General features: G+C 42.0%; 1 protein-coding gene across 2 annotated transcripts; it reads right to left on the bottom strand.

Annotated features, from left to right (window-relative positions):
• Window positions 1–4,176: 4,176 nt before the first annotated feature.
• On the bottom strand, window positions 4,177–12,078 carry treh (trehalase (brush-border membrane glycoprotein)). 2 transcript variants are annotated; one of them, XM_079166751.1, is made up of 14 exons: window positions 12,000–12,078; window positions 11,761–11,908; window positions 11,574–11,661; window positions 11,125–11,225; window positions 10,871–10,963; window positions 10,558–10,674; window positions 10,168–10,290; window positions 10,013–10,062; window positions 9,225–9,413; window positions 8,903–9,120; window positions 7,698–7,809; window positions 6,380–6,492; window positions 6,236–6,289; window positions 4,177–5,838 (listed from the first exon to the last, which is right to left on the bottom strand). In XM_079166751.1, exons 1-14 carry the CDS (start codon window positions 12,019–12,021, stop codon window positions 5,599–5,601), a joined length of 1,668 nt encoding a protein of 555 aa, XP_079022877.1. In that variant the 5' UTR covers window positions 12,022–12,078; the 3' UTR covers window positions 4,177–5,598. The 2 variants fall into 2 exon arrangements, with proteins under 2 accessions (XP_079022877.1, XP_079022878.1); XM_079166752.1 differs by lacking the exon at window positions 6,236–6,289.
• Window positions 12,079–12,265: the final 187 nt, after the last annotated feature.

Here is a 12,265-nt window from a genome sequence, read left to right as displayed (position 1 = left end):
AGCTTACAAAGCACAAAGTCTGGCCTATTCAAATATTGCTCCCTTGCAAATGCAGAATCTGAACCCTGCCAGTAATTTGATTTCCCTCCTTTCCCTCCACTCCGCCTCCCGTCCTCACTGCTCCGACCCTCTCTCGTCTGTGGAGTATTCTTTCCCTCAGGATCTTCCACCATATGTCGCTCTACCCCTTCCTACCTTCAGCATCCCGCTTTCCCTGCAATGGAATTAATATTTCACAGGAGGCTCCTTCACCATTTTTCTTGCTGACAAATTGGAGGTGGAAAGAAAGTTTCCGACCAGCCTCAGAACAATAAATATTAAAGCCTTTCCCTTGGAAGTTCTCCAATCCGGCGCTCCTTATGTACACTATCAAACACGTGCTCTTGTGCCATTTCTCTCTTTCCCGGTCTTACTCTCATTCCTTATCTATCCATCCCATCCCCATCTACTGCACCATCTGTGCAGCTGTAATAAGCAGGACTCCTCATGTGCTCTATTTCACTCCCTCGCCTTCTCTTCCCTAACGATTGTGGCTCATCCCTCTCTCCAGGCATGGCCTCCCCTGCATGGCTGTTTTGACTGACTTGTTTGCATCCCACGATGGGGCTAACATGCAGGCAGACTCCCTGTGCGCAGAAATGTCTCACACACAACATGCTGCCATTACGCAGCAAGCCCAGCCAGTTACCACAACGCTGCTTTCATCTTTTGGGTGAAAGAATGCTGTAACAATCAATGTGATGACCTTACACATGCTCCCTCTGTGGCATGTACAAGATGCTTGATCACCCTCAATTACTCCAACAAAACAAAACCCATCTCCCTCTCACAGTGAAGAGTTTACAACCCTAGATCTAACAATTCAAGTCTTCACTAACAACAGCACACTATTGATCTGAGCCAGTCACCACACCGACATCCCACTCAGCTGGATGATGGGAAGATCAGTGTGAAATATCGTGTGTGATTCGAGTCTCGGAAGACACAGTCAGAGAATGTGATGCATTTGTCTTTGACCATGTAGTGTCTGCTAACGCCTTCCAACAGCATACAAGGGACACTGTGCCACAGAGCAAATGGTGATAGGCTTTTGTGGTGGCCATATTGATTGTATGCCCACTAAATGAAAATGGCATGACTGGGAAAACAAGGCGTAGCATCCAATACAACAAAGACCTCTACTGCCTCACAGTGGGCCATTTGGGCAACAGTCCTAAAAGTTTTGGAGGGGAAGGGGGACATCAAATAGTTAAAACTGTGTGTTCATCCTTCCGAGACGTCTGGAAAATGTCAACAAATAAATAGGCTTGTCTGGCAAAGGGAACCAGTTGAAAGACAGACATGTGAGCAATAAGACTTTGTCGTTTGTATTGATGTATAAAGCTCTGATCAATTGAATTCTTATTTTAGGATATATTAACTTAACTAACGTATTTACTCAATCAGCCTCCTAACTCTGTGCAATGTGATGCTACATGAACACTTTTCTGCCAAGTTAGAAAAGTTTTTTTTGATTTCACACGAGATATCTATTTGTGTTTTTTTCTGTTCTTACATCACTGGCCTGGATTCAAATGGGAAAGAATTAAGTTACATACTCCTTTTAGCTACATTTGGATCAAAATGTGATGACAGATGTGGAGTGCTTGTGCTGCCAGCACTGTCAATTAAATCTGATCAAAGCACACCCAACACAGTCCTGAAGAAGCAGAGTAGCGGGATGTTTGAGCGTTGAACTGATAATGACTTAAGATATTATTCTGAACTGTAATTGTTGCATATTTAGTGGTGGATATTGTGTGTAATAAGAAAATACTTAAAAGGGGAGCTATGGCTATTTAAAAACATTCATACACGTTATTCCTACAAGACAGTCTGAAAATGATACATGAACATGATATCTCTCACAAATAAAACAATTAGAGAGGAGCTCACGGTCATGAACATCGATTTAATTTCCCTAGGCAAATAAAATACACTGGAATTATCGATTTAGGAGGAGTTTCCCTTTAAAATGTAATCAAGGTTTTTATGCCATTGTAAATTCAAATACAGACTGTTTTAATTGAATAGTTCGGAAAGACCAAAGTGAGCTCTTTCAACATGAATACAAAACATATTAAAGGTTTATGGTGCGTCTTTGAATTAGACATGCTGTGTGAGAGTGAAGTTGATACATTTATTTAAACCATAAAGCCAGAATATATCCTCAGCCGCACTTGACTGTATCATACAGAAATATGTAAGAGCCAACGAAGATCCCCACAAAGCGATATGAAACTTGTGAACTGCATAAGCAAGGTGAGTTGCTTTTGATGCATTTTTCTTTTTGGAGAGATTCTTCAAAGTTTCGAGCTCAAGATCAGCTGCGACGATATTACATTTTATCTGGCTGATAGCTCTTCCTTCCATTAGATTGGATTTTAAAATATCCTCTTGAGCAGGAGAAATTCTATAGGAACGATTCCTCTAGAGTTATTGATTAGAAAAAGCCTGATATCTCCGGACAGTGCCGAATCAATATTAGCAAGCTATCTCATATCTAGCTGTATAATGCCTCCACTTAGCCAATCCTTCCAGTTTAGAGGTCAAGGAGTTGGCCTATTCTCCAAACAATTTAACTACTAAGCCAGAGACGAACCCATTTCTTTTTGTGGAGGCCATGGTCATAATTAGGGAAATGCATTACACAGGTAGACAGACATGATGCCTCAATGAGTTATTGATAACGGCATATTGAACGAGAGTCGCTGGTAGCCGAGATTCCCCGTCAGAGGACAGACAGACTGCCTGCCTGCACATCCCCCATCGTGAGTCTTCACAGACTGCAGGGATGTTGGTGGGTGGGGTGAGGATTATCGTGGCAGTTCAGAGCAGGGCTCCTGCAGCACGGTGCGGGACTCAGCGGCACCAGAACTCAGTGGATAATGAGCAGCCTTTGTGATGTGTGCTGCAGGGGCTAGTGAAGGCTGAGCCAGGGAACAATAATGAAGCTCAGGCCTCCGTCTAAAGCCACACAGACACCGAGATATGAATCCACGCGCCTACTTTTTTTTTTTCCTCTTTCACAAATGTTTGATAAGATTTCACACATTTCTGCATAGTCCTGCATCTTATTCTCGTTATGGAAATCAGAGAACGGGTAAGCCACAGTGGTATTTTTTAACATATCTAAGGCCAAAGGTTCTTAAAGTAAGGAGTTGTAGAGATACATGTAGAATTTTAAAAGACGTGAATAAATTAATTAAATTAAATTTTTACATTCAAGACGAATTTCTATAGCCATGAAGACCAATACATCTAAAATGTGAAGCACTTACTAAAGAAAAACAACAGTATGTGCATGCAGTAGCAGCTGCTGGATCACTGGTGAGGACAAGACACCCTGACCTTTACTTCCACAACACGATGTAATGCACTTGTCACTGCTGCTTTACAAGTCATGCTCCGCCCATGGAACGTGCCTCTCAGAACACAACGGCCTCAGATTTGTTTTAATTAAAGAGACGCATGCACGTGCAAACACAAGCACGGCTTCACCTCATCGCCACTTAACCGCCGGACAACTTATTTCACACTTTACAGCTCCATCTCATTAACTGAACACAACACATTTCTGGTAAACCAGCATAGTAATGTGCGAGTTATCAAAAGGAGCAGGTTCTACTTGAGTTGTCAGCGAGGGCTGAAAACATAATGACTGCTGCCTGCTACTTAAACCCCTCTAAACACAGCGGAATACACACGGCTGCTACTGTGTGGGCGTCAAAGTTATGCATTGGGATAAAAAAAGAAAAAAAGAAGAAGATACGGCTTGTAGATGGAGACTCAGAATAGCACATTACTAGACTGATATATATTTTTTGCATGGACTGCTGCACCCATTGGCCTTTTGCCCATTTAAGTTGCATAGTCGATCTGTTGTGTGCACTCATGCTAAGGAAAGAGATAGCGTAAAATCCCTGCTTGGGCATCATATCTTTACAGCCAAGAGGGATGCATTTTCTTCTTTAAGAGGCAAATTTCTCATTACTTCTTTTGGCAACCATTTGAATATATCTATATGGACTTCCATTTCATGCTTGACCTGCTTTTCACCAAAGATGTAGGCAGAAATGCCAAAGACAGTATGGCTGGATTGGAAAAATCAGAAATGGCAAAATCTGTTGTCTTCGTTTCTTTTTATTTAAAGTACAATCAAATGTTCATGGTGGCTTCATACAGTTTTCAAGCACAGTGACTGTACTAATGTTGTATCATATATATATATATATATAAATAAGATACAGCATTAGTACAGTATATGGTGGTACTTTTTGTCAGTAACAGATGCTGCCATTCCCATGCTGGATTCAAATTACTTTCACATGCACCAGGGATTCACAGGAAAACAATGCATAGAAATAATCCAATGTGATTTTATCTCAATGATAACGGCTTCACTGTTTATTGTTTACTCTCTTTCCATCATGTTACAGCTATATTACGTTAACAATAATGCAAAACAAACATCCTACCGCTACTGTTTACCATTAAAAGCTTTAATCTGGCGGGTTTTTTTGTGACGCAGCAAGGATGCAATGCATTTTTCAATGTTATCTTCAGTGTTGTGTCTCGCACCAAACCTGCACTATGCATCTTTTAACTAGAATTACTGCATTGCAGTTGTAGCCAACCAGTCATGTTGCAGTTTACATCCATATATGTCTTAAATGTCATCAGCTCATCATTTTATCCTTTGAGACCTTTGTGTGACATTGTCACACTTAGCAAATTAAGTTAGTTATGGCTAAAAAAAAAAAAAAAATGTTTTGTGAGGTCACAGTGACCTTTGACAAACCAAATTCTAATCAGTTCAACCTTTTGATAATTCCCAAGGTCCTGATTCTCGCAAGCTGTTGCCGAGATATCGCCTTCACGAGAATGGACGAGACGGACGAACAACCCATAAAAATAACGCCTCAGGCCACGGCTGCTGCCGGTGCAAATGTATAAAAAAGAAACAAAGTACATTTGTTACATGCAATGTTATGTTAAGTGTTGTATAAAAAGCACATGAGGGGGGGTTGTGGCCATAGACTGCTCGTGCCCGATAAAGAGATAACATTTTTTCAGTGAGCTCAGCACTTTATGAGAGTCTAAATTCCTTAGTTGATTTGTAAAAGTTTAACAACATTGTCTTGAGTCCAATATAATAACTGCTGTGTTTTCAACATCAATACATTCCAACAGTAGATGGCCTGCAAATAGAAGTTCTGAGTTAAGCTGCAGTTTAGCAATACACGGAATTGATTGAGTTGAACGTCTGCACGGTCAGTTCAATATCTGGGATGAGTTAATGTTGTGATCCGAGCAGCAGCAAGCACCAACAGCCTGTATTACTGGAGAGAGACCAGGAGCGCCAACATGATCTGCATCTTCTGATATCGCCACAGATCATTTACCTCCGAGGATAAATACTAAAATATTCATCAAAGGAATTCTTAGTTGATGATAAATCTTATCCTGTTCCCTCCAAAAGTATAAGTGATCCTGATCAAATGTGATTTAGAAAAATATCAGATCTTGTTAAAAATATGCAAAATGTAGTCTGATTTTTCATGTCCACTTGTGTGTTGTTGAAGTCTGCCAGTGGAAAGGAGTGATGCAGTGCAGTGAAACCAGAAATAATAAAATCCAGCTTTTGTTGGCACCTCTGCATCCCTGGAGCACGAGAGCAGCTGAGATGACCAGAGGCAGCAGGAGGCCAGAAGACATTCGTCTGCTTCCTGAGGTGAGAGTCGCCCCATACTGGTCCAGGAGCTGCAGGGCCACGCCATTGGTCCAGCCAAAACCCAGCTACAGAAAGGGCAATACGGCAGCTCTTAAAGGATGTTTTCATTTATATTTAGCACTTTAGCAAAGCAGCAAAATACAGTGATAGCTGTAAAACACTAAGAAATAAAACAAGTGACCGATTTCTGCTGATGGAAATAGAAAGAAAACCAAAGTTAAAAGTAGACGACAACAAGACCCAACAGGGTAAGATAATTACACAAAAAAACAAAACAAGATGGATAAGAACAAAATAGTGAGGAGGAGAGAGTATATGTGTAGATGATGAGCATAAAAATGTGTTTATGTTAAGAAGCAAAAGTGAGGTAAAGAGAATCGACCGGGCTCGGCATGGAATTTAAAAGACTTGTGTGACTATAAGCACATTAGTCTGACACCATCAACACATGAAAGGAAATACCTGAACTTCATATTCTCCTCCACCACCAGGTTTGCCATCGCCGTTCACATCATACTGTCAGGAGGGAGAAAATTGCACGTTCTGAGCCAGCTGCGTTATCACTGTGCAGCACGAGCTCTGACTTAGTGAAACCTCACGTCTCACCTTTTCAAACATGGCGTCATACTTCATGAATGCCAACCAGTTTGTCTTGATCCAACGCTGGGCCAAATCAAATGCTAGTTGTTTAGCATCCTCAGAGGGCAGTTTGGATAAACCTGGAAATACAAAAATATTCTTTATTCATTCAAACAAAAATGAGGCTTGCTGGTAATGGTTTTAGGAACATTCAGCAGGACGTTGATCATAATCATACAGATTGTGCTACCAAAGAGTTTTTAGGGTAAAAGATAAGTCACTAATTATGTGCCGCACAGACAAGACGAAGGCAAAAATCGCACTAAATAAGCAACACAAAGCTAGCTGCAGTACGGGCCTGGCAGAGCGTCGCCAGGGCAGATACAAAGCGTCTGCTGAATTTGAAGTCAAATATCAAATATAACGACATAATGTAACTTATCCCAATTAATTTCTGACTCCTTTAAAAGGGTATCCTGGTGGGTTTTTTCACCACTGGTCGCACTATGAAGCAACCTTCTTCCAAGTTGGCTCCCTTTTTTGTTTGTACTGTCCACATCCACAAGGAAGCACATGTGCACGGGCACAACGCGATACATTTTCCTGCAGATGGTTTCACACTCGTCCACTGATGAGGTATATGTAGAAACACAGCAATGTCCCAGTAAAGGCTGGCAAGGAGAAGACTGCTTGCGAGCAAATGCAGGTGGACATGCATTCATATAGGGCCTCTACTCTTCCAACCACTCAAACACACACAAACACACACACACACACACACACACACACACACACACACACACACACACACAGCAGAGGCTGCCAAACTACTCATCAGATCCTAATCTAATCATGGCACAGCCTTCGGGAGGAATTTGGCGTTCAGTATCTTGCCCAAGGACACTTTGACATGTGGACTGAAGAACCACTGATCTTCCGATTGATGGACGGCCCATTCTACCTCCTGAGCCTGAGCCGCTGGAAGATAACAATGCCAGTTTAAAACTCTCAGAAGGTTTGCCTTTTATTAGTGGCATATATTCAACATGTCTGTTAGACCTCAGCGATACACACAACGCATTTTTGTGAGTAACACTAAACACAAACATAACTATTTTCAAGGAAACTCCACAGAGCACCTTTACGTAACAGCCTCAAATTAAACCTGAAGGTCAGTAGTTTAACCTGAATACAAAGCTAAAGCAAATAAGTAAAGCACTACCCTATGACCGCTGTGCATTTTCAGAATTGAATATGACAAGACAACAGAGCAACATGTTGCCCAACTGGTAAATCATCAGTACAGGTTTCAAGATTGGTGGCAGATCAATTTACTGATACCTACCATCGATGAGCATGTGTTGCAGAGGAGGCCATGCGTTAGGATAGTCCCACTGCTGCCCAGACTCTCTCAGTGACGTTGGAACTCCATTGGGGAACTGGAGAGCACCACTCTCCTGTACAGACATGAAAACCAAGCAACCATAAGAGCGTGCATGGATTTGACCAGTGCAGTGCATGTGCGCCATCTGCTGGAGCAAATGAGCACAGTTCATAGCACACACACAGCATCCTACTAGGAAGCGTACTCAGCTGGAGGAGGATTCGTGGCAGGAAATGGTGGTGACTATAAATAAAATAGTCAACAATATCTTCTGTCAGGAAGAATTTCATTTAAAGAAAAAAACTCCCTCCAAAAGAAAGAATAGTCAAAAAGAATGTCAACTTGTTTTGAATGTATTTTTTCATTATTGAAAAGGACAGAAAGAGGTCTTTGGGAAAATATCAGAAATGCTCCTTCTTGTCTCAGCTGCAACAAATTCTACTCGTATGATGCCTTTATGTTCAGTATCTGTTAACATTGAGGTCATAGTTAGTGGTGGTGTTGTACTACATTATATCAAGATGCGTTTCTCATGCTCTGCCTCCCTCATGTGCACCACCTTTATATCTAGGACCTCAGTAATCAACATAACTAAATGTACACTCATTCTGACAATGTCAACAAAAACTAAACATTTTACTGTACTTCGAAAAGGTGGAATGTGTGGCAGGGCTGATGTAATGAATAGCAATAGATTGTACGGCTGCACCTAATAAAGTGGTCACTGAATGCATCTTCTCACTTCCCCTTCAGGGTATCTAGCCACACAGTTTGGGCTTCATTTGTTCAGGTTTTGAATGATACAGAGGCGGCGAAGGGTAATTGGTCATTTGGTTGCTTTAGCATTTTAACTACTTTATACCTTTCTATATCAGTGTGTTTGGGGATATTAAAAGTTGTTTTTTTTCCGGTAAACACAAGCTGCTGTTAAAAAAATAATTATTTAAATTGAAAAATGATCCCTAGATATCTTTGGTGGAATTCCTAACACCTCTACTGCATTGAGGTGGAGGCCGATTTCTCACATGCTAGATAGCATTGGAGGTAAGTGGGGAAAACACGCATCTTGTAATTTGGACGAAACCACCATTTAAATAAACTATAATCTATTATGCATCATTTATTCATGAGTTGAGACCACAATGAAGCCCAGAATGTCCACCCACCTTCAGATACTGTACTGCCTTCTCACCCATCTCAGGCCGAGAATAGCACTGTGCCCAAACAGGTGCCAGGTTGGAGGGGTAAAACTCAAAGTGTTTGGAGTGCGTCATCAGGTTGAAGTCAAACCAGGCTCCCCTCTCAGCATCCCACAGCACAGACTCTATCGCCTCCAGTCTGCGGGCTGCATTCTGGTCATACAGTGCAGCTGAGTCACCATCACCTGTCAGGAAACAGCACATCACCGTTACGCAACACCAGTTGGGAGCTAAAAGCAGTGTGCAGGCCACAGTTAGTTCCAAGGTCAAAGGCTGCTCGTGTGCTCACCCAGTATCCTGTGAAATGAAGCAAGAGTCCTCTCATTGAGGCACAGAAGAGCGTTGAGGTCGGTGGGCAGGACCTGACTAGTGCTGGTCTCCCCGAGGCTGCCGTTGCCGTACATGTACCAGCGGGATGTGAAGTCCCAGCCAGACTCTGCACCCGCTTTCAGATCCATCCACAGCTGCTCCTTACCGACTGAGGGCAAGGAAAAAAACACGAATTCCCAAGTAGAGCCACAACAAATCAGCATTCTCAAATTTGGCACTTATTCATGCGTGTCTTGTACGTGGCAACGGAAAATATGCAATATGTTTGTTTTTTTAAAACCTTCAGAGACAAAAAGGGAATTTGTCCTCCAACATGAGGAAATTACTGTTTACTATTTGTTATGAAGAAAAAATAAATACCTCAAAATGGGAAAAGGTCTTCAGAAATCTGAGCAAACTTTTTACCAAACAGTATTTTTCCTTCTAACAGCTTTTCCTAAACTTAGTGGTCAAGTTGTTCAATTCAGTTGTTCATGTGTTCAACATATATTTTCATTAAAACATGGTACTGAGGAATATTCTGAACACCTTTGTTTTGCACAGATGATCCTTGAATCGAGGGGAGGACATTCCCCTATTCTGCTGAGGAGCAATTATAAACTACTCTACATTCATTCCAGAACAAGGCACCCCACAGCGTTATCTATATTTTTAATCTCTCATGGAATTAAATGACCATAGCAGGTTGACATTCTCAAACTAATAAAGCTGGATTCATTCAACCACCAACAACCAATAAGCCATTACCCTCTGTGAGTCCTTCAGCTAATTCCAGATCATCTGTGTAGGATTCAGGCCTAGAAAAAAACAAAACGCATGGTTACCGTAGGTTAAGGCACACACTACAATGTACACATCTTAAATTAATTTGTATTGTCTACAAGATGTATTTCAGTACGTACCTGGGCAAGCCCACCTGCACATGATACCGGTTGAGTAGATGCTCCACTCCATTTACTTTCACAGTCACAGAGCGGTTGTGCATCCAAAATCGGTACTCCTGCTCCAGAGCTGGTAAAGCTGCTCTAAACCAGGTTTGTACAGACAGCAGGGAGCAGTGTTTTTAATTCAGACTACTTCTCACCGTCCTTAATATCGTCACACAAACAAAATGTTAAGGTGTCTCATTCTAATTAAGCACGTTAGGAAAAACAAAACGCCGGAGGCACAGACAGACACGAGCACTGAGGTTTTGATGTTTAATACGCTTTTTTTCTATTCTGGGAGAGACACGAGGCAGCTGGGGAATGATGATGTGCCTGGCAGGACATCAGCTTAGACCGAAATATCACCTGAGGAACTCTTTATCCTTGGTTGCTTGATAGTAGCTCTCCACCATTAGAGTGAGGAATGGCGGCTGACTGCGCCTTTCATAATAAATCCGCCCACCATTTGGAACGAAGCCATATCTGTAGCAGAGTGATTGAAAAAAACATTTTATTCCACAAATCTTAAAATCCTCCCAGAGAGCTCCGTATCCAAAGTGTACAACCGTAGGTCGCTAAATGACTTATTATTCAAAATGAGCCTGCTGAACTACCTGCAGTGAGCTGGTAGATGTGTTTTTTAAGTGCCATGAAAGATGAAATGAGCTTTGAGGCTTACCTGTTGACGAGGTAGAGCAAGTTTTGAATCATCCCGTGGGCCGTGTCGGTCATCTCTGACAGCAGGAGCCCGTTGATGACCCAGTAGGAGTCCCTGTTGGGCACAGAGAGGCTCACGTCACTGTCTGCACGTGGCACCCAGCTGGGCTCTCAGCAGAGGCCCCTGGGTGTGGCTGTGATCTCTCCTCGCTCTGACCCGGTGAGACTTTACTCTCAGGCAGACAAGCTGAAAGACGGGCTTCATCGCTCACTCACCAATAGTAGAGTTCCCTGAAGCGCCCCCCTGGCACTACAACGGGATGTGGGGTGTATATCTGCGAGTAGAGCTCTGGGTGATCTTTAACACCGGCGCAGATCTGGAGGAGAATTTCAAATCTGTGGACTCGCGGGTATGTGGAGGCTTCACCCTCATCATGAAGGCTGCAACTAAGTGATATTATTATTGATTAATCTTAATTCTTTCCGTTAACCATTTGGTCTAAAATTCATAATGAATATTGATTTTTCTAAAGCCCAATAGGACATATTCAAATTAGCTTGTTTTGGTTCAATAAACTTAAAACCAGAAAAGATATTAAATTTACCAACAGACAAAAATAATTTACATTCGAGAAACATTTGCATTTCTGCTTAAAAATGACAAACTATTATTCAATTACTACATAGTGACGGTTTGCAGTTTGGGCGTTTGATCTACTCATCACCTTTCTGCCGAGAGACTTCCACAGAAAATGGATCTTTTCAGCCCAGTTACGTAGTTCTTGGTCCGCTATTCCTCCCAGGAACTTTGGTCTGCATGTAAAACACGTCAAGTCATCTCAATCAAGCAACCTTTAAATTTAAAAAATACGGTACTATCTGAGCATTAGTCCTCCAATAACAGTTTCTCACTTGTCGTGCCAGTCGGGTGGTGTCCATGATTCAAACTCTGTCCCTGGTTTCTCAAAGTACGCACTTAGGAACTCCTGCAGTTTCGCAGGCGGGACACTGATGTTCGGAGATTCATTTGAAAGGTTGCGAAAAGCAGACAAAACAACATCTGGAGAAGACACGGGGAGCAACAAGAACAGCCACGTAATGAAGAAATGTCATGAAACCAAAAGAATAACTGATCTACTGACTTGACTCACCGGGAGCTTCCCTCAGCTTCATGTCAACAAAGTACTTGTCATCATCAAAGAGTTTCGCTTTCTGTACTTGATGCAAGATGGGCCCAGCGCAGTATATTTCACTGAAATGAATGTATAGTGGTGAACAATTAAACAGACACGATAGACATGTGAAGTAGTACGGAGTCCGTCAGGGACTATAAAACCATTTCAAAGGTCTGCTGATAACCTGCCAATAGGAGATAATTAAACACGCATATTGCGAGAAACATCTGTTCGCCAGCGGC

The sequence above is a fragment of the Pholis gunnellus genome (assembly GCF_910591455.1).
Source record: "Pholis gunnellus genome assembly, chromosome: 9".
Lineage (NCBI taxonomy): Eukaryota > Metazoa > Chordata > Actinopteri > Perciformes > Pholidae > Pholis > Pholis gunnellus.
The sequence above is the reverse complement of the archived record's forward strand: the minus strand, read 5'-3'. Positions and strand labels throughout refer to the sequence as shown.

Bases quoted from the DNA above. Each gene is read 5' to 3' on its own strand.
- treh (XM_079166751.1), bottom strand. From the start codon at position 12,021: ATGAAGCTGAGGGAAGCTCCCG. The intron at 11,226-11,573 runs GTGATGAGTAGA...ATTCTCCTCCAG, and splicing joins GGAAGTCTCTCGGCAGAAAG to ATCTGCGCCGGTGTTAAAGA. The intron at 10,964-11,124 runs GTGAGTGAGCGA...TGTGCCCAACAG, and splicing joins TTCAGGGAACTCTACTATTG to GGACTCCTACTGGGTCATCA.